Source organism: Clytia hemisphaerica, unplaced genomic scaffold (genome assembly GCF_902728285.1).
Source record: "Clytia hemisphaerica strain Z4C2 unplaced genomic scaffold, Clytia hemisphaerica genome assembly, whole genome shotgun sequence".
Taxonomy (NCBI): Eukaryota; Metazoa; Cnidaria; class Hydrozoa; order Leptothecata; family Clytiidae; genus Clytia; species Clytia hemisphaerica.
In genome coordinates, this window is record NW_027103376.1 from 148007 (window position 1) to 171503 (window position 23497).

General features: G+C 34.1%; 1 protein-coding gene across 1 annotated transcript in view; it reads left to right on the forward strand.

The window, feature by feature from the left end:
- The window catches only part of LOC136824347 (uncharacterized), a 72960-nt gene that overhangs the window by 21302 nt on the left and 28161 nt on the right, over positions 1-23497 (forward strand). The window contains exons 10-13 of the mRNA XM_067080502.1: positions 580-668; positions 1621-1735; positions 21192-21279; positions 22117-22228. Coding sequence (XP_066936603.1) covers positions 580-668; positions 1621-1735; positions 21192-21279; positions 22117-22228 — 404 coding nt within the window. The remainder of the gene's footprint in view (positions 1-579; positions 669-1620; positions 1736-21191; positions 21280-22116; positions 22229-23497) is intronic.

Sequence of the window (23497 nt, forward strand, 5' to 3'; positions counted from 1 at the left end):
TTAAAGATATGCTCAACCCCCTGGATATCGTATTTTTTACTTGAAAAGACACTTTACCGCCTGGGTATCTGCTCTCTTGTAGATATCTAACCCCCTGGATATTCACTTTTGAACAAAAATTGTTAACCCCTGGATACCAAATATCCTCAACAGGGGTGGGGGGGAGGCACAGACTATTTCTGGAAAAGCCCAATTACGCTGACATGGTAACAACGAAGAGTGCATTCTTAAAGCGAATAGACTTTTAGTTGGTGCATCTTTTTCCAAATTTTTGCCGCAATTTTGGCGAAAAATAATTGCAAAAATAAAAGCAAACCACCTTCTCATTGTACAGTTTTGCATTTTAAAGGTTTTGTTTTTGAATAAAAGTGATATCGTTTGCTTACTCATCACTTTCAATTCACAAACTTTTTCACATTGAATTGACACGGATGTGGAGCAAGATTGGTCAGAAAAATGAACAGACATTTTTTTGCTCAACATAATATAACAATAGGCAGACACTGTCCTGATATGAAATATGTGTCTGATATGAAACGGAAAACTTATGTAAAACTAAAACCTTTAATTACTTTTCAGAAAAGAATCATTACATAGCTGATGGATTTTCACGATTGTTTTTATTGACACCACCCGCACATCAGAATGACAACAATAATAAGCTACAAGTAATTTCTTGATTTTCTTTTCACCAAGAGACATGTTTTTTTTGTAAGAACAAACTATATAAGAACATAAGGCTTTATGGCAAAAAATGTTAAGAACAAGCTAAGAACATTTTAAGGCTTGCCGGACTAAAAAAAAAGCCAATTTCTTAGAAAAACGGACAAAAGTTCATAAAAAAACGTGTATTGACAGGGTTGGGTACATGATACATTCATAAGGTTTTTATGTGTTCTACCTGGTTCTACAGAAAAATCACCGTCCGTTTTTTTCCAATAAATTGTAGATTTGAAACAACTTGCCCTAAATTTACCACTACTGACAAACCGGGTTATTTTCGAAGAAAGATCTACCTAATTGAATATTAGGAATGCAGATGTCTCATCATTGAGCCTCGTCGAGTCGGATACCCACTAGTTCTATGGATGGATGGTTGATACTACATTATATTGACGTCTATAACGATATATGAAGGTCGAAAGAAACAACTCTGTCTATCCTTCTTTGCATTGCAAATGAAACGTTTGAAAATCGAATGTAAAACAGAAAATGATATGACGCGGACTAGCTGACTTCAAAAAATGGAAACACTATTCAGTGTGTTAAGATTTATGATTTATGTGTTTAATAAAATATGTGGCTCTGAAATTTTTTTCAACTCGAACCAAGAACCACGAGTCAGCAGCAAAAATACCAATATATAATAACTTTTTCTAACAGAATTCATGATATGCACCATTGCAATGTCTTCTACGGACCCAACAGCTGATTGGTTGAAAGTATTGACTGATTTTACGTCACTTAAAAGCCAATCAGCTATTGGGTCCGTGATGAAATGTCAGAAGGCATTTCAATGGTGCATATCATTAATATAAAAGTATAAATCTTGAATTTGAACTATGTGAACTCACTATAATGCTGGTGCTGGATACTTTTACCAAAGAATTTCTTTTTCAGGCTTTTTACATGAAATGTTCATGTTCGTTTCTCTTGCTGAAGAACCTTGCTGTACCGTATCAATTGCCAAAACTGAATGAACATTCGAAAGAAGGTGAACTGGTCAAAATAACAGGTTTGTTGCGGTGTATATCTCCTTTTTGGGTGTATAACAAAATGTGATGGATTTAATTTTCAGGTTTTATAATTATTATATTTTCAAATGTTTCAATAAATTTTTGGGGACCATTTTATAAAAACATCAAACTAAAACCTCAACTCCATTAATTTTCGCGCGCCTTTTAGCGCATAATACGTGTGCGAAAATAAAAGGCGCGCTAAATAGTCCTATGAACGTGTAGAAATTTCATCTTAGGGGTCTTTCACTAAAATGGGACCTCCCTTTCATGGTAAATATGCCTCTGGGATGTAAGATCTAGCTTGTATACACACTGAAAGTGAGTAAAGCTCACTTTAAATCGTCAGAAACACTCAGAAAATAATCCAGAAATTGCAAGATGCGCGAAAATTAAAGGATGCGCAAATATTCTATTTTACGAGCTGCGCGAAAATTAAAGGCGCAAAAATTGGAGGCGCGAAAATAAAAGGCGCACGGAAATTAATGGAATTAAGGTAAAGCGAAGTATTTTTGAGTGAATTCTTAGTGGGCTATTCTACAAAGATTTTCCACGATTTTATTGGTGCCAAAGCTCACTAGTTGTTATATAAGTTATTGAAAACCGCTACTAAGGAAGATTAGGTTCGAGTTTACCGGGAGATTGCTGACGTCAAATATCTGACGTCATCGTGTCAACTCTCTCACACATTTACAGACATTTTTTTTATACTATGCATTGTTAACCGGTTACTTTTTCAAAGCGGGCTACACGGCTTTTTGCGCAATGCAATTGGTTCTTTTTGTATGACGACGGGCCTGCACTGTCTAGAGTTGACCGTTGTTAGGAAAATTCATTGTGACGTCACTTTTTCAAAGGAAAATGAACAATGCGTTGACATCATTTCTCTCAGTTTTTATTTCTGACGTCAGAAATTATAACAAATTTTGATATTAAATATGTACTAGTTATCGCATGACTTTGAGTGCAATACGAGAAACATTTTACGAGTTCCGAGATTTTTCCGTAATATTTTTCCGAGCCTTTAGGCACCCCGCTGATTTTTGTTCAAAAGTGGATATCCAGGGGGTTAAATATTTACAAGGGAGCGAATATCCAGCGGTTAAAGTGTCTTTTCAAGTAAAAAATACGATATCCAGGGGTAAACATCTTTATAAGAGAGGACATCCAGAGGGTTCGATACTTCGAAAAATCAATATCCTCAACAGTGGGAGGTAAATTTTTCCTGGAAAAGCCTAACACAAGAATGAAGAACAAGCGTCTTTGATTTTATCCAGGGAAAGAAGGTCTAATCAGGTATATGTCTCACTTACAAATCAAACTTGATATTGTTACTAAACTTCAATTGTACACCATTTGAATTTCATCGGTATTTAGAATCTTTAATGCCGTTGATATCGGAAAAATCTATGTTGTAAAAATTTGTGACCACTTGTTTCTTGGGTATATACTCTTTTACACACCCCTGTCTCACAGCCCCGGTGAAGCTTTCCCCAACAGTGGATAGAAATTTCTACCGGAAATAATGAGGATAAAAATTCTATTGTTCCAAGATTATTATAAAATCCAGTGGGGGTGGTTTTGGAGTGCAATTTTTAAACATGGTATTTCAAATGGGGATGAAATCAAAATGAATTTACTATTGGGGCTGAAATTATTGGGTATTTTTCCCACCGGGGACGAAATCTTTGCAAAATTTTCCTGTGGGCCCAAGCGGGTGTGATTGATTGATTGATTGATTGATTGATTGATTGATTGATTGATTGATTGATTGATTGATTGATTGATTGATTGATTGATTGATTGATTGATTGATTGATTGATTGATTGATTGATTGATTGATTGATTGATTGATTGATTGATTGATTGATTGATTGATTGATTGATTGATTGATTGATTGATTGATTGATTGATTGATTGATTGATTGATTGATTGATTGATTGATTGATTGATTGATTGATTGATTGATTGATTGATGATTGATTGATTGATTGATTGATTGATGATTGATTGATTGATGATTGATTGATTGATTGATTGATTGATTGATTGATGATTGATTGATTGCTTGATTGATTGATTGATTGATTGATTGATTGATTGATTGATTGATTGATTGATTGATTGATTGATTGATTGATTGATTGATTGATTGATTGATTGATTGATTGATTGATTGATTGATTGATCGATTGATCGATTGATCGATCGACTGATTGACTGATCGACTGATCGACTGATCGACTGATCGACTGATCAATTTAGCTAATAAAGTTTATGAAATTTGTTGGCTCAAAAAACGCATGTTTATCTATAAGAATCACTATTGATACGCATACATCAATGTTCTTAGCCAAATTACTCAATTTTTTGATGAGATAGATGTTTTTTTGCTCCCAAAGTCTTGAATATGAAAGAATATTCCAAGAGCATGAAATTTTGGTTTTTAAACGTATTTTTTTATAAGAAACAAACGACTAATTTTAATAGATCATCACTATTTGTGTTCTGAATGATTGTTCAATGGTCACGCTCACGTAGATATCAATTATATATGTGTTAAATGCATAACTAGGTAGGTCCATAAAAGTATCACTTGTTTTATCTTTTTTTATCTTTTTTATACATTGCCATCTAATTTGCTGAGGGCCCCTTTTTAATTTTCTCCATCATCGCAAAGCATTGCTACTGATGAAGGGGTGCCTTCTTATACGTGACCTATCTGTATTATGTTTACTGACTGTAATCGGACGACATTGTATGGTAAGGTGGTGGGAAGATTTTTCATTTCCTCCTCTGAAAAATTAATGTAAATCTTTTTCATTAAAGGCTTAGGGACAAGAGAAGTTTTTTTCGAGTTGGTGCAATGCAACATGCTCCATCTCACCAACACAAGAGAAAAGTGCGTGTTTCATGGGACAAAAAGTGAGGGAAATACCCAAAAGACACGCTGATTTTGTCCCTGGGACAAAAGTAAGAGAAACACTAATGTTATTAAAAGAAAAATGGGGTGGAGCGTTTCAGGTTGGTGGGATGGAGCATGTTGCATTGCACCAAACGCGAAAAAAACTTCTCGTGTCCCCAAGCCTTAACTGACGAAGCAATTAAGTGAGGAACGAGGAGTTAAAAACTATTACATGTATTTCATTTATATAAAAATGTTCTTTATAAGAATATTCATGATTGGCCAAAAAACTAAGACTATACTAAGAATATCACCATCATGTCATTTGGCAACAGAACCTAAGAATGTCATTTTTAGCGCATTTTTACTAGTATTATTTCCAATTATTCCCCGGTAATACTCAAAACTGTTCCAATATTAGGTAGAATTTGGATCGTAGCCTAAGAATATCTTAAGAACATTTTAAGATGATTTTCCAAAAGTTAACAATATCCATGTGCACGGTGAAATGGAAAACACAATTCATTTAAATGAAGAGTGTACTTTATTTAGTCTACACAAAAATTTACAGCCGCTTGAAGTTCAAAAACATACCGACGTCAGTACGATCAAGACAAGAGTTAACGTCAAATCACAGTAGAGCTGACAGTTAGTTGATCTTAAAGCAGCTGTGTTTCTTTGTGTGTTTTAGTCAGAGAGTTGTTGTAATACATTTTTTTGCTCAGAATTTTATATGCTCTTTCAGATGGTACCAATCATTTTTGTTTATTTTGAAATCAGCTTTTTTACTACCCCTTATTTTCCCTTGCAGTTTTGCTTATGGCGTCACTATTTTTGTCATAAAAAGTTTTCCCGGGCCTAATCCGTGTCCTCCCTCTCAAAAATATATTTTAATATACTGTTCTTTGGAATAGAATAAAAATGGTTAGGTCGTAGAAGATATGTCACGGAACTCCAGGCTTGGCCCCCTACTATAGCGCGTGTTTTTTCGCAAATAAAATTTTTACAATTGTAGTCAAGCATACACTACTGGGTCAGAAACCGTTCGATTCGGACACACGAACGCTTTTCCATGCGTGACGAACGGGTCACCCGTTCGTGACGAATGCTTATGATTTTTTTTAATAAAAGCGTTCGTCACGAACGGGAAACCGTTTGTGACGAACGGTTTTTATAGAAAACCGTTCGTGAAGAACGCTTTAAAAACTTCAAGATATAAAACCATACGCGAAGAATGCTTTTCCGTTTACCGCGAATGCTTTTGAACAATCGTTTAAAATCGCTCGTCACAAACGGTTGTAAGTTTTTAAAAATGTGTGCTGAATGGCTCTTCTTAACAATTGTCAAAATTGTCGTCCTTAAAGGTATTCTATAGGAATAAAAGGAGCCTTTTTTATGCAGTCTTTATGCTGAGCCAGATAAATCAAAGCTACTTTTTTACGCAACGATATCCTGTAAACAAGTGAAAGATCAAAATTTGTTTCGAGATGTGACCTCGCATTCTTTTGCTTTCGTAAACAAAAAAAACTAAGTTGATTTCGAGCAAATTTACAATCGAATGTTTTGATTATACATAAGATAGAAAACGTTCTATTTATTATAAACATAAAAAGATTCGAAAGAGTATCAGTAAAAGTCTGAGGAATGAGGAAGTGTTTTTTTATTCAATGTATTTTCATTTTTTCAAAACCTTTTTTTAATCTTGTCACACTTGTTTTTACTACATCCGCATCATCAGACCTTTCAATCAAAACAAAACCTTTAACAGAGGTTTTCCTCACATTGACTGTTTTTAAAGTTTAATGATGATAAAAATAATTTGATTTTTCTTTGACTTTAAACGGAGTCACTGAGACAGGGGTGTATAAGGAACGTTTAATAATAATTAAAATCATTTGATTATTCTTTGACTTCAGTCGGAGTCACTGAGACAGGGTTGTAAGGAAAGTTTAATCTACTAAGGATGAAAATCATTTCATTTTATTTTGACTTCAAACGGGGTCACTGAGACATGGTGTAAAGAAAGTTTCTTTGATACTGATGAAAATCATTTGACTTTTCTTTAACTTTTTACATTATTTGATCGGGTTCTTCGATTTGGGAGGGCTTGGCTTTTAGGCTATAATTTCAGCCACGTTGTAGGCTGTACACATCCCTTCTGATATGAGTTGTTATAGGAGATGCCGTATCGTCTGGAATGTCGGTGAACAACCCTTGTCGAAGTTCAAGGTAAGAAAAAAGAGCTAATCCTCTGTGGAAATTCACTTTATAGCATATTTCATTTCATCAAGGATTTCATCGATACTTAACATGTCATTTCTGCTCTCTGTGAAGAAAAGGAAGACAACGCAGTGTCATTTTATCAAGATAAAAAAGACCGCCATTCTTGGGCAACATTTTCTCTCCTTTTTTGCAACATTTAAAAGAAAAAGAAGACATTCTAATGCTTATTACGTGATAGCAATCTCCCACGCTCTAAGAAAAGATCTGATTTTCATTTTTACAATTTATATAACCTTTTCTTAAAATTAAAGAAGGACGGAAGTAGAAAAACGTGCAAGTTTTCGTACTAAACGCTAGTGACGAACGCTAGCTTCTTAAAACGCTCGTTGCATAAACGAGTCGAATTCTACGTTTATAACGAACGCTTTGGAAAAGAAAGTCGCTCGGAAAGCATTAGTAATAGTCATTGCATTGTTTTTCTAAAGATTTTCGTGTTCGAATGTTTTTCAATATGTACAAATTAAAACATTCGAAACTAGAGAACGTAAATTTAGAACGGGATCTCTCCTTCAAAAATGGTGGGGACTGATAACTTTTCACCATCTTTTGTTTTTGGAGAACAAATCTTACATAAACCCCTGTCTCTTACTCTATTCTTTATCGAATGCTTTCTCCGTAACTTTTATGAGTACATGTTTTTTTATAAGTATTGCGCTTATAAGCATATCTAGGCTCATGAGTTTTTCAGAATTTGTTTGCTTTTGGCTGGATTTTCGAAATTTCTCTAAAATTTTGCTTAGGATATAAGCATCCTTCAAAGCATTTTTCAGCTTTGTAAATCTCTCGATCTAAGCATTTCCGAGCCAGCTTTTGGATTTTTGTATGCTTATAAAAAATTAATTGTATTTCTAAGATCGCTTTTATTGAATCGCTTTTTTCGAATCGCTTTCTTTGCAACTTTTAAGAGTGTTTCAAAGATCACTTTTATCAAATCGCTTCATTTGTAACTTTTAAGAGTGTTTCTAAGATCATTTTTATCAAATCGCTTTTTTCGAAACTTTTAAGAGTGTTTCAAAGATCACTTTTATCAAATCGCTTCATTTGTAACTTTTAAGAGTGTTTCTAAGATCACTTTTATCAAATCGCTTTCTTCGTAACTTTTAAGAGTGTTTCAAATATCACTTTTATCAAATCGCTTTTTTCGAAACATTTAAGAGTGTTTCTAAGATCACTTTTATCAAATCACTTTCTTCGTAACTTTTAAGAGTGTTTCAAATATCACTTTTATCAAATCGCTTTTTTCGAAACTTTTAAGGGTGTTTTCTAAGATCACTTTTATCAAATCACTTTCTTCGTAACTTTTAAGAGTGTTTCAAATATCACTTTTATCAAATCGCTTTTTTCGAAACTTTTAAGAGTGTTTCAAATATCACTTTTATCAAATCGCTTTCTTCGTAACTTTTAAGGGTGTTTTCTAAGATAACTTTTATCAAATCGCTTTTTTCGAAACATTTTTAAGAGTGTTTCTAAGATCACTTTTATCAAATCGCTTCATTTGTAACTTTTAAGAGTGTTTCTAAGATCACTTTTATCAAATCGCTTTCTTCGTAACTTTTAAGAGTGTTTCAAATATCACTTTTATCAAATCGCTTTTTTCGAAACATTTAAGGGTGTTTTCTAAGATCACTTTTATCAAATCACTTTCTTCGTAACTTTTAAGAGTGTTTCAAATATCACTTTTATCAAATCGCTTTTTTCGAAACTTTTAAGGGTGTTTTCTAAGATCACTTTTATCAAATCACTTTCTTCGTAACTTTTAAGAGTGTTTCAAATATCACTTTTATCAAATCGCTTTTTTCGAAACTTTAAAGAGTGTTTCAAATATCACTTTTATCAAATCGCTTTCTTCGTAACTTTTAAGGGTGTTTTCTAAGATAACTTTTATCAAATCGCTTTTTTCGAAACATTTTTAAGAGTGTTTCTAAGATCACTTTTATCAAATCGCTTTTTTCGAAACTTTTAAGAGTGTTTCAAAGATCACTTTTATCAAATCGCTTCATTTGTAACTTTTAACCCTTTGAGTGCCAGGGTCCTTTTTTTCTAAGTTTTTTTAAAAAAATCGCTAGTTCAAACTTTAAGGGCTTATATCTCCTGATCTAGAATGAATTAGAAGCTCGTATATGGCTCGTTGGATAGCTTAGAGTCTCCTCTTTCTTTTGGGCGCCTTCGGCGCCGCCCGATTTAGGAAGGGCGTGGTGGGCGGCGGCCAAGGGGGGGGGGTAGGTTAGGGAATAAAGCAGTCAGGCCCGCTGCGCGGACCTGACTGAACTGATGGAAAGGTGCCCAGTGGTAAAACTTCAAATCAATTCACTAGAAGACAGAATAAAGTAAAACAGGGCCAAATTTGGAGGTTCTTGGATCACTCGTTGACCAAAAATAGTCAAAAAACGGTCAGAATCTCAAAAAAGTGAATTTTTGTCAATTTTTTGCATTTTTTTGACTTTTTTGCTTAAAATCTCGCTGGAAAGACTCATTTTTGAATTTTTTTTTGCTTGACCATAAAGGACAATCTAATTCCTACGAGTTCGACCAAAAATAACGATTTCTAACTCAAACTGGGCATTACAGGAGGGCTTCGCCCTCCTATATAGCCCATGTCGTATATATACGACATCGGCACTTAAAGGGTTAAACAAAGTGAAAAAAAAAAAATTGAAAATGTGATTTTTTGGTGTTTTTCAGCATTTTTGAGTGAGTTTAGGCCAAAAATTGAGAAATTTAAGAAAAAAAATAATTTTTGTAATTTTTCTTTAACCCTTTGAGTGCCAGGGTCCTTTTTTTCTAAGTTTTTTTAAAAAAATCGCTAGTTCAAACTTTAAGGGCTTATATCTCCTGATCTAGAATGAATTAGAAGCTCGTATATGGCTCGTTGGATAGCTTAGAGTCTCCTCTTTCTTTTGGGCGCCTTCGGCGCCGCCCGATTTAGGAAGGGCGTGGTGGGCGGCGGCCAAGGGGGGGGGGGGTAGGTTAGGGAAATAAAGCAGTCAGGCCCGCTGCGCGGACCTGACTGAACTGATGGAAGGTGCCCAGTGGTAAAACTTCAAATCAATTCACTAGAAGACAGAATAAAGTAAAACAGGGCCAAATTTGGAGGTTCTTGGATCACTCGTTGACCAAAAATAGTCAAAAAACGGTCAGAATCTCAAAAAAGTGAATTTTTGTCAATTTTTTGCATTTTTTTGACTTTTTTGCTTAAAATCTCGCTGGAAAGACTCATTTTTGAATTTTTTTTTGCTTGACCATAAAGGACAATCTAATTCCTACGAGTTCGACCAAAAATAACGATTTCTAACTCAAACTGGGCATTACAGGAGGGCTTCGCCCTCCTATATAGCCCATGTCGTATATATACGACATCGGCACTTAAAGGGTTAAGAGTGTTTCAAATATCACTTTTATCAAATCGCTTTTTTCGAAACTTTTAAGGGTGTTTCAAATATCACTTTTATCAAATAGGTTTTTTCGTAACTTTTAAGAGTGTTACAAAGATCACTTTTATCAAATCGCTTTCTTCGTAACTTTTAAGGGTGTTTCAAATATCACTTTTATCAAATCGCTTTTTTCGAAACTTTTAAGGGTGTTTTCTAAGATCACTTTTATCAAATCACTTTCTTCGTAACTTTTAAGAGTGTTTCAAATATCACTTTTATCAAATCGCTTTTTTCGAAACTTTAAGGGTGTTTTCTAAGATCACTTTTATCAAATCACTTTCTTCGTAACTTTTAAGAGTGTTTCAAATATCACTTTTATCAAATCGCTTTTTTCGAAACTTTAAAGAGTGTTTCAAATATCACTTTTATCAAATCGCTTTCTTCGTAACTTTTAAGGGTGTTTTCTAAGATAACTTTTATCAAATCGCTTTTTTCGAAACATTTTTAAGAGTGTTTCTAAGATCACTTTTATCAAATCGCTTTTTTCGAAACTTTTAAGAGTGTTTCAAAGATCACTTTTATCAAATCGCTTCATTTGTAACTTTTAAGAGTGTTTCAAATATCACTTTTATCAAATCGCTTTTTTCGAAACTTTTAAGGGTGTTTCAAATATCACTTTTATCAAATAGGTTTTTTCGTAACTTTTAAGGGTGTTTCAAATATCACTTTTATCAAATAGGTTTTTTCGTAACTTTTAAGAGTGTTACAAAGATCACTTTTATCAAATCGCTTTCTTCGTAACTTTTAAGGGTGTTTCAAATATCACTTTTATCAAATCGCTTTTTTCGAAACTTTTAAGGGTGTTTTCTAAGATCACTTTTATCAAATCACTTTCTTCGTAACTTTTAAGAGTGTTTCAAATATCACTTTTATCAAATCGCTTTTTTCGAAACTTTTAAGGGTGTTTTCTAAGATCACTTTTATCAAATCACTTTCTTCGTAACTTTTAAGAGTGTTTCAAATATCACTTTTATCAAATCGCTTTTTTCGAAACTTTAAAGAGTGTTTCAAATATCACTTTTATCAAATCGCTTTCTTCGTAACTTTTAAGGGTGTTTTCTAAGATAACTTTTATCAAATCGCTTTTTTCGAAACATTTTTAAGAGTGTTTCTAAGATCACTTTTATCAAATCGCTTTTTTCGAAACTTTTAAGAGTGTTTCAAAGATCACTTTTATCAAATCGCTTCATTTGTAACTTTTAAGAGTGTTTCAAATATCACTTTTATCAAATCGCTTTTTTCGAAACTTTTAAGGGTGTTTCAAATATCACTTTTATCAAATAGGTTTTTTCGTAACTTTTAAGAGTGTTACAAAGATCACTTTTATCAAATCGCTTTCTTCGTAACTTTTAAGGGTGTTTCAAATATCACTTTTATCAAATCGCTTTTTTCGAAACTTTTAAGGGTGTTTTCTAAGATCACTTTTATCAAATCACTTTCTTCGTAACTTTTAAGAGTGTTTCAAATATCACTTTTATCAAATCGCTTTTTCGAAACTTTTAAGGGTGTTTTCTAAGATCACTTTTATCAAATCACTTTCTTCGTAACTTTTAAGAGTGTTTCAAATATCACTTTTATCAAATCGCTTTTTTCGAAACTTTTAAGAGTGTTTCAAATATCACTTTTATCAAATCGCTTTCTTCGTAACTTTTAAGGGTGTTTTCTAAGATAACTTTTATCAAATCGCTTTTTTCGAAACATTTTTAAGAGTGTTTCTAAGATCACTTTTATCAAATCGCTTTTTTCGAAACTTTTAAGAGTGTTTCAAAGATCACTTTTATCAAATCGCTTCATTTGTAACTTTTAAGAGTGTTTCTAAGATCATTTTTATCAAATCGCTTTTTTCGAAACTTTTAAGAGTGTTTCAAAGATCACTTTTATCAAATCGCTTCATTTGTAACTTTTAAGAGTGTTTCTAAGATCACTTTTATCAAATCGCTTTCTTCGTAACTTTTAAGAGTGTTTCAAATATCACTTTTATCAAATCGCTTTTTAAATATCACTTTTATCAAATCGGTTTTTTCGTAACTTTTAAGAGTGTTTCTAAGATCACTTTTATCAAATCACTTTCTTCGAAACTTTTAAGAGTGTTTCAAATATCACTTTTATCAAAGTCCGATTGCAGCCCTGCATTGTCGAAAATAATAACAAAGAATTTCAATGAGTGGAACAGGGCTATATATACCAAACTTAATTTTTTATTAGGTTATTCCGATACAGGTGTTCTCTAAAAGATCGTTCGTGGTGAGACAGGGGTATCTTCAAAGTTTTTCTTTTAACTACTTAGATATTCTGGTTTTGACTTTCTGGACGGAAGGAAGATTTGATTTGGACTTGAAAAGAAAAGTTACAAATGATTTTTACTTAAAGTTTCCTTATACCTTATCGACCCCGAACAGTTTTTTAAAGCAATTTTGCTGCAAATTTTTAATGACTTTTATTTCAATTTTGACCTCTTCTATAAAGTTGTCCTTTTGAAAAAAACATTAATGAAAGAAGTAACTCAATAAGTAAATTCATTCCCCGTTCCATAAATCCAAGTACATGCTAAGTAAATTTTCTTAGAAATCTTTCCCATTAAAATCCATTCGTTGCGTTTGTGACGAACGGTTTTTTGAATAATTCTTTAAAAGCATTCGCGGCAAACGGAAAAGCACTCTTCGCGTACGGTTTCATTTCTCAAATTTTTGTAAGCGTTCTTCACGAACGCTTTTCTTTTTAAGCCGTTCGTCACAAACGGGTTAAAAAGAAAAAGCGTTCGTCGCGAACGGTCGCAATCAAACTTTTTTGTAGGGCGTTCGCGAAGGATGCAAAAGCATTCGTCGCGAACGGTTAACCCGTTCGTCACGAATGGAAAAGCGTTCGTGTGTCCGAATCGAACGGTTTCTGACCCAGTAGTGATAATATGAACCCTGAATCTTTAATGGAAAGAAACTTAAATGAAGGGGGTACATAATAGATTGTACAAGCTAGCATGTGTAACGTACAAATTAATATATTGCAAAATTTGATCTGATACGGCTAAATCTCATGTTTTGTGAAAAGTGAGATCCCAATCAAAAATAAACCCCTGTTTTGTGACATTTTTATTGTCAGCCACTAAATTGACCATAATTTTATCTTTAACTTTAACAAATTAGCTATCCATTGCATAAAGGGCGAATTTTTGTGGCTTACTTAAAGTGGAGTTACAAGCAAATGAAGTGTGGGCAAAAAATGTGATATAATGGTCATGTGGCTTACCCTACCAAGAAATTCTGAAGGCTGAGTTCTCAATAATGGAAACAGTCAGAAATATACTTTCTTTTCAGCATTGCCAGTAGGGGCTAAATTTTTCTTTCACTGCACTGATTTGTGCCTTACAGTTTGTTAAGTGGCCAAAAATGGGGCTTACGAAAGGGAAATGTAGGTGAATAGGTGAATATAGGTGAATAGGTGAAATTTTATGTCTCCCATTTTTTAAGCTTTTGGCACTAAATCATTAGTAAAAAATTACAAAAATTTTGTTGTAAGTACAATTTTGTGGCTTACAAAGTCAAAAATTATCGAAAAATCTTCTTTCAAGTTTTAAGAAAGTCACATTCTAAGATCTCTTATTTCATTTGTGTGGCTTACATTTCTAAAAAAGATACAAATATTGAGTTGAAGCCATATTTCTAGCCCAATTAACGAAAAAAGAATTTTTATTCATAATGTCTTAGTATTTCCCACAACATTGTAACATTTCAAGACTTATCGATTAAGACTTCATCAGCTATGACAAAAAGTCGTACACTGAGCACACTATTTTTAATTCGTGACCTTTAAGTAAGGTTATTAGCACTGTGGTCTCACAAACTAGATATTTGGTTTGGTTCGTTTGATTGACGATTCTTGATGGGGCGAACACGGCGAAGCAAGCGTTTACAAGCAAGTCTGAACCCTGCATCTTTCCACACATAAATGAAAGGGTTGAAGCAAGAATTGGACAAAGCAGCATACGCAACGAACAAATTTGTATACTGTAAAACCTCTACCGATACAGCGCTAGGCATTGATCCTTGAACAAGCAATAGCCCTTGGAAGAATAATGAAGGGACAAAAGCTGCCAAGTAGAAGGCAATCAAGATCAACACTTTATTGACCAGTTTTTGTTCCTGCTCATGCCTTTTCCTCTCTGCAACTTGATTGGGCCTGTTCGAAAGGAGTTTCCCACTCTGTCGAAATGCTTTCCAAACGAAATAATAGCTACAACATAAGATTATCACGGATACAATTATAAGCAACTGGCCACCAAATATGTAAACTACGGGATAGAAATTGCTGCTTATTCCGAATATCAGAGTTATGAACCAAATCAGGCCGATGATGATGTTGATTTTCTGATCGGTCAAAATATCATGATATTGAGCGTGTTTTGTGATGGAGACATATCGTTCATATGCAATGAACATTATTGAACATGTTGAACAGGTAATAAACCACAGTCCCGTTAAGAAATAACCTTTGATGAGATGGCAGGTTGTCATATCTCCGTCTTGAGGAAAGTTTATTAACCATATAGTCCATGGGAGGCTCACATAACCAACCAAACAATCACTCAAAGCGAGAGACGTTAAAATTTTATTCGATTTTGATCGTTGTGAAGGTTGCCAAAGAACAATGAGACAAAACGTATTCCCAAAAGCTGCAATAATACATGAAAGTGTATAGAAAATGGTTGCAATTATTTGTATTGTTGATGGCAGCATATAGAAGGAAAAAGCAGGACAAATCATATCGCTTTATGGCTGCTAGTATCCAGTGTTATTACAGTAGTATCGGTAAATTTCTTTATAGTTATTGACTTTCTATTTTGAAGCAATAGTCGAGCAATTATCTCTTTGAGATGGGTCGGTTGAAAACGTCGGGTACCTCAGTTGGCATCCAAATTTGCTTGCCTAAGAACTATAAATAAAAATTGTTCTAGCCTGTTCCATCGTGTTCTATGACTCAAATAGGCGAAAAAACAGTAGAAAAAGTAATAGAAAATAGTTCCTATACACGTTTTTTTTATATAAGGAACACGTGTTTATAAGGAACTCGAGGCTGAAAATGGTCCAAAAAATAAGGAACTGTTTAGGAACTGCTCAGGCTGAGAATAAGAAAACAAGTTTTAAGGAACAGGAAGAGACGGTTATCAAACCTTAGCAGGTATGTAAATAAGGAACTCGATAAGGAACTTTGAGGCTTAAATTCTCTGTAAAAATAAGGAACTCCAGGCTCAGAGCAAAGTTAAGGTTCCTTATAAAAAAAAACGTGTAAGGAAAAAAAAGAAAACTCGGTTTTGTTGCGTGGCATTATATTTATGAGATATCATCTGCAACAATTTGAAAATGATATGGGATGACTTGTATTTTGAAGCAATACATCATATTTCTATAGCAAAACATCATAAAGTTTCTGTCTTTCGCATTATTACAGAACATTATGTCACCTCATTACTTCGTTCTGGATTTTACAAATTATATATTTTTCGGGTCTTCAGATTATTCTAAGTACCCAAATAGATACCCAAATTTGGGTACCAAATAGGGTACCCAACGTTTTCAACCGACCCCTTTAAAGTCGTTGTAATGGACTTCTTTCTAAATTAATTGAGTGTCAAAATAATAAAGAAAAACAGGTTTCTTAAAAAATTCAAATGAAATAATTTAATCGAAAAACAATATCCCACTAGAACTGTTACTCAAACTCAAACTTAAAAACACATGTGAAAAAATATATGGGTTGTAATTCAACGGTTGGGGAATCTTTCGGGCGGGAATTCACCAGGGGGGGGGTTGTCCAAGAATCGAGTTATGGTGTATGGACCTCCATTTAGAGGTTCGTGGTTCGAATCTCTGCTCATTTCAATGTTCCTTTCAGTTCATAGATAGCCAAGTCAATTGACGGTGGTCCCCGTGAAAACGATCGAAAGACTGTCTAACTTTCTTGATTGCAGGTCTATCCACGTAAAATATCTACTCTTTCTATATATCTATTTATTTCGAAATCCTGGCGATTTTTAATGTTTTCCTTTTTTCCTACTTATTAAATACGAAGACGACGTATTCCCTATGAGTTTCGGACAATTCCACTAAGAACTTTATTTTCTGCCTCATTAAAATTTTTTACTACTTTAAAAAGCTTATTAAAGCGTTCTCACATCTACGACCGGTGGTAGGAAACCCTTTTTGATCATTCATCTCAAAACTTCAATTAAAAATATCAAAAATGATTTTTCAACCGAAAATAGAATTCGTCTCCATAATAAAGAACAATTAGCACTCGCTTTTCAAACAGATTTTTTATAAGAACAATCAGACTAAAAAATAAGAACAATTCGAGAATAATGCTGAGCCTGGATGGCTGAATTTTCAAGAAAAATAACTGTCAAATAATTAGTAAAAAATGGGTAAATTGGATTACTATTAGAACAATTTTTGGCCCAAAGTGCCAAACAATTAGAACAGCGGAGTCTCGTCAAAAATTTACTGGTTCTTATGAAAAAATTGTACATCTCTAAAAAAAAACTCATTGAAAAGTGCACTCTACTCATTTACACCTTGCACCTTTTTCTAACATTAGGCCCAAACACCTTTTTTTTAAGAACATCCAAAATATTTGAAGCCTTGGCATGTTCTTAACTTTTTGGCAGACGTCTCTTTCTACTTCTGGTAAAATTGGAGTAAATATGATGGATTTGTCTAAAGCCTTTGACTGTTTGCCTCATGATCTTCTAATCGCAAAACTTCACGCTTATGGACTTGGACGTAAAAACCTTACTGTTATTAATAGCTATCTTTCAAATAGGAAACACAGAGTCAAAGTGGGATCATCTTAGAGTAATTTGCTACCTTTGGTATTTGGAGTGCCACAAGGATCTGTTTTAGGTCCAATTCTTTTCAATTTTTTTGTTAGTGATTTGTTTTACTTTGTAAATGAAGATGACCTCTGTAACTTCGCCGATGATAATACTTCTCACAAATGTACTTCTTCCTTGCAAGAAGTCATTGAAGCTTTGTATTTAGACTTGGAAATCATTCTCACCTGGTTTGAACTAAACTCTCTTGTTGCGAACCCGGAGAAGTTTCAGATATTATTTCAAGGTACAAAAAACGCAAATATATCTTGACATTTTACATCTTTTGAGAATGTTAAACTTCTTGGTGTAACCATCGACAGTGTTTTATCATTTTATCCTCATATTCAGGAACTATGTAACAAAGCCTCTCATAAAACTAAAACTATCCTCAGAATTAGATCATATCTAAACCAAGAGCAGGCAGACTTAATATTTAACCCTTTAACTGCCCATGTCGGCATTATGCCGACATGAGCATTTTTGATTTCTTTGCCGATGTCGGGATTTGCCGACATGGGCACTTTCCATTTCTTTGCCGATGTCGGGATTTGCCGACATCGGCATTTTCCATTCCTTTGCCCAAAAATTTAACACTTCTACAAAGATTTTGTATTAGATGGTTTGAAATGAAAAGAGATAATAGTTAAAAGCTTTTCTATGTTGAAAAATAACTATTCAACAATGTTCAACTCAAAATTATAGTCCTTGGCTGATACTTCATATATTATTCAGAAAATGAAGTCAAAATCGCTACCTTTTTCCCATGTCGGCATATGCCAACATCTGGCAAATAGGCCGAAGCTTCTTTTTTTCCCGTGGCAAATAGGTCGAACCTTTTTTTTCCCGTGGCAAATAGGTCGAACCTTAAAAAATACGACGGGCAGTTAAAGGGTTAATAGTTTTATATTATCTACTTTTAAATATTGCCCTCTCATTTGGATGTTTTGCAGTAAGATGGCCCATAATCTTTTGACTGAAGCTCATTACAGAGCCCTTAGGGCTAAGCAAAATCTTCTCCATCTTGATTATGATGAGCTTTTGGTCCATTCATACTCAAAATCTCCTACTCATGCTTGTGGAAGTTTATAAGAGTGTCAACAATATTGGAAATAAATTAGGCTGGAACCATTGTGAAATCATCCAGCGTGATACTGAGAACGATGATGAGGATGTGGATTCCCCACATGCTCCAAAACTCAGAAGATTGAAACATCAGACCAAATGAGATTAAAACATCAGACCAAATGAGATTAAAACATCAGACCAAGTGAGATTAAAACATCAGACCAAATAAGATTAAAATATCAGACTCAGTAAAGAGCTTTAAAACCAAAATTTTGAAAGCAAAAATATATTGTTTTTGCAAACTGTGTTCAATATTTTAATGATCTTAATATTTTAATTTTGATGATATTATTTACTATTCAGTAAATATTAGATTGTCATGTTTGTTTTAATTATTCTTTTTCTACTATTTTGTTTCGTACCAACGATAAATAAAGAATAAATTAAAAAGAAAAAATAACTTTTTGAATTTCAAGCATAAAAATGTTCTTAACATGTTCTTATTTCCGCCATTTTTTAGTATTTTTGACCATTTTCCTTAAAAAGTCGGTGAGTCTGCGAAGCCTGAAAATTTTCTTAACTTGTTCTTAACATTTTGGCCATCGAACTTATATTCTTATATAGTTTGTTCTTATAAAAAAACGTGTAGTTTACTTAAACAGCTGAAAACTATTTCAGTTTTCCGATTAATATATTCTGAATTTTTGAGCCCGACGTAAATCGAATACGTAGAGAATTCCCCTCTCACGTTGTTAACAGCGAGTTGTATCCATAGATTTATAAAGCCCGAAGGGCTAGATGTCGTACTTTTGCTGAAAAGTGTGCCGTGGTTAGGTAGTAAATCCTACCTAGGTCACGTGACATCACAATAGAATTTCAGCGCTTGACCAATCAAAAGCTACGCGGATTTTCGAAAACAATAGAAACTATATTTCTTGCGATATTCACTTTTTTTGCCTGCGATGGCTTAAAGCACACCTAGCTCTTTGGGCTTTTATATATCTATGATTGTTTTTCTGCGCCGGAGACGGTTAGCTTGTCTAGATCCTGACTGACTGAGGAAGACGGTAAATCAGCACTTTCGTCCTGCGGGTTATTCCAAATCGCTTCAGTCAATCTGCCGTTCTCAAAAGTGCAAATAGATAAATTCGCAAACTCACCAATTACTACCTTTCTATGATCGTTATCGTGGAAGCCAATTCGGACCCTAACTTGTAATTTGTTTAATATTGATGATTGAAAAAAATGCCAATTTATTTATTGAAACTTAAGCTGTAAATAAAATGAAGGGATGTCTGTCTGTCTGTCTGTCTGTCTGTCTGTCTGTCTGTCTGTCTGTCTGTCTGTCTGTCTGTCTGTCTGTCTGTCTGTCTGTCTGTCTGTCTGTCTGTCTGTCTGTCTGTCTGTCTGTCTGTCTGTCTGTCTGTCTGTCTGTCTGTCTGTCTGTCTGTCTGTCTGTCTGTCTGTCTGTCTGTCTGTCTGTCTGTCTGTCTCCCAGTGATTTAATTATTTCAATTTTACAGTGATTTGAAAACGTGAAAACCTACTTCCCACATGAAGAGAATATAAAATCGGTCCCTCTTTTTAAGCTTTATACGCAGAGTAAGGCATATGTTTTTGTTGTAGGTAAAATATCAGAAAATGAAAAATTGTGAAATTTTCTTTATTACTAAAAGCTGTAACTTAGAGGTGTAAATGGTGTAGCGTATAAAGAAATAGGTCCCACCCACACTGTACGAGTGAAGGTTCACAATAAAAAATTACACGTCTTTTTATAAGAAAAAAACTATATGAGAATAAACAGGAATAAAGGGCTCTTCGATGAACAAAATATTATAGTTGAGAACATTTTAAGGCTTTGTGGATGGTGAAATTAAGAACATTCAAGAACATTTCAAGGCTTGAAATTCAAAAAGTTGAGAAGATTTTGGTATATGTTCTTATAAAAAAAACATTTAGGTCCTACAACGTACTAATCGAAGGCTCGCAACAAAAAGTTAAGAAATAAATACTATTTTTTGGTGAAAAGTGATAAAAGTTTTTTTATTTCAATTCTACTACTTTTCAACTATAGGGCTTTTCCAGAAATAGTCCGTGCCCCCCCCCCCTGTCGACGATATCGAATATCGATATCGAATTTTTAACGATTTCTGTTCAAAAGTGGATATTCAGGTGGTTAAATATCTACAAGGGAGCGGATATCCAGGGGGTAAAGTGTCTTTTCAAGTAAAAATACGATATCCAGGGGTAAACATCTTTAAAAGAGAGGATATCCAGGGGGTAGAGCATGTTTTTAAGAGTGGATATCTAGTCTTTACTAATAAAGTAGGATATCCAGGGGGTTCAATACTTCGAAAAATCAATATCCTCAACAGTGGGGGTAAAAATTTGAAAATCCCATTGTTATTTAACAAATCAATTTCATCAAACCAAAGCTTTGGTTTTAATGTTCGTGTACCAAAAATACATTTTACGACGACTGATCTTGTTAGAGCAAATGAAATTTTTGTTCGAATCCAATTTTTGAATTGAGAATATTATACATTTACTGTTTACAGACATTTTGCGTCATTCATTTATTATAAGAACATTTTAAGAATAGTTTAGGGCTTCACGCACTGTAAAACACCAAATTTCTTAAAGAGATCGCACAAGAAATACTCACAGAAAGGTGAAAATAAAAACATGTTAAGAACTTTCATGCTTAAATTTCACAAGGTTAAGAATGCATCCTAAAGCTTCTTCATCAACAAAGAACCGACGCTCTGAGTAATAGATTATTGATTTTGTGACCGATCTTTTGACTATTGGTGATGTCTTGATTTGAAACCAGGAAAATTAAGAACAGCTTTAGCCTAGGATAACTTTTCTTACAAACTAGCTTGTATCTCTTAACTTTTTAGGGCGTGTTTGTGGAATAGATGAAAAGACAGCGCTATTTTGGATCACATGCACTCAATGTGGGTGTAATGAACTTGATCATGTTGAAAGGTAAATCATATCTTGTATATATCTCGATGTGAAGATGTGAAACGTAAAAGGAACCATCAAATTTGTTCGTTATTTGATCGGTTAGAATGTAAAATAATGATTATAAAGGTATAATGTTGGTTTTTTTAACATGGTTTTCAATAACCTATCGGTTATTTGCACTGACCTTTTTATATTCCTGGACCAAGCTTTATCCGCCATCTTTGATCGAAGATTTTTTTGAATTGGTACCCGTAAAGGAGCCATTGTAGTGTTAAAAATTAACGTCTAACGGCGCTACATCATCAAAAAGTATTCCAAGGAACGTAGAGCTAGCGCTCTCGACGTATCTTCACCGCTTTTGATTAGTGCCGCCATTAGGGTACCCATTTTCAAAAAAACTCCGATCAAAGATTTAGCTTGGCACCGGAATTGAGAAACTTGGTCCAGGGTATATAAAAGTCGGTGGTTATTTGAGAACATCGCCACCTTTTACGCCGGCTTTCAATAAGTCACTGTTCAAGTAGCTCGGTAAATAACACCGAAACCTGTAAAACCTCTAAATAGGCTTCAAGATAGTAGATATTGACTTTAATTTACATTTTGTGAATGCATTCTTCGGTTTAATTCAAATTTAATTGAAAATCAATATTTCGTGAAAATTTGGATGGAATTCAAAAGTATGGATAATTTTCAAGCTCCTAATCACATATCAGTCGCCTTAAGTAGAGTAAACCGCCACTATTAGGGTTAACTAGCTATTGGGCTAAGCTAACTTTTATTGTTTTCAGAAATTTGCTGTTATGTTTTTACTATTAAGTTTTAGTCTGCATAATTTCCTCTCTTTTTTGTCCCAAGGAATTATTATTACTGCAAAGATTGCAAAGCGAACGTTGCATGCGAAATCAAAATTCAACTGGATGTCTTTCTTTATAATTCATCTATGCCAAACGACAGTATACTTTGTAAGGTAAGTAGTGCCATTTGGCTGGTTTTTGGACCTACCCCGCCGGTGGGGCGGAGGTCCTATAAATCAACCTCGTTCGTTCGTTCGTTCGTTCGTTCGTTCGTTCGTTCGTTCGTTCGTTCGTTTCGTTCGTTCGTTCGTTCGTTCGTTCGTTCGTTCGTTCGTTCGTTCGTTCGTTCGTTCGTTCGTTCGTTCGTTCGTTCGTTCGTTCGTTCGTTCGTCGTTCGTTCGTTCGTTCGTTCGTTCGTTCGTTCGTTCGTTCGTTCGTTCGTTCGTTCGTTCGTTCGTTCGTTCGTTCGTTCGTTCGTTCGTTCGTTCGTTCGTTCGTTCGTTCGTTCGTTCGCTCGCTCGCTCGCTCGTTATTAGCTTTCCTCGTGATTGTCTCATTAGTTTTTTCTGATTTTTTGCACAAAGATGTGTAACTATAAGCCCTCGAATGTCACGGTGCCTGATTTTCGCGAGAAAAAAAAAATTAGGGCAAATTTTGGCCAAAAAACGGCTAAAAAACGGTTTTTTTGGACTTTGTGAAAAATTGGATCCTTAACCCTATTAGCCCCAAGCTTTTTTGACTTTTGTATCCCCAGGGGGGGTTAGAATCTACCACCCTCAATTATTTTCGATCTAGAAGAGCTATGGCCATGAAATTTGGTACAGATGTTCTCCATCATGATACAATTTTCCAGGAAGAAAAAAAAAATTGATGACGTCATTCAAAAACTGATGGCGTCATCACAAAATTTCCACCTGTCGGAAAAAAGCCCAAATATATGGTTTACAAAAATGTTTATTACAGTCGAACCAATAAAGATATTTCGATTCTGTTTGAAGATTCTGAAAGGTAAAAGACTGTTCTTTAACATAATTGCCGGCTTCACAATTTCCATGAAGATTTTTTCTTAAAATCTATGCTGAAGATGAGTAAAATTTTCAAAATTTGATGACGTCATAAATGATGACGTCATCATTTTCAAAAATTTTCTTTAGATTTTTAAAATTTGTATTATCAATGCCTATCACGTATCAAAATTTGAAAATGATTGAATAAATAGTTTAGAAGTTATCAGCACTTTAAAATTTTGAGTTTTAAGGATTTTAGTTGGGTTTTATGTCATGTTTCACAATAAAGTCATAAAACCTGATCTGGACAACCTATGACCCTAAAATTTTGTACAAGTACTCTTAATAAGATTTTATTAAAAGTCAGAAAGTTTCAAGTCCTTTGAAAAACTTTTCTCCGAGATATAAACAAAAGAACTCCAGCGTGGTAGATTC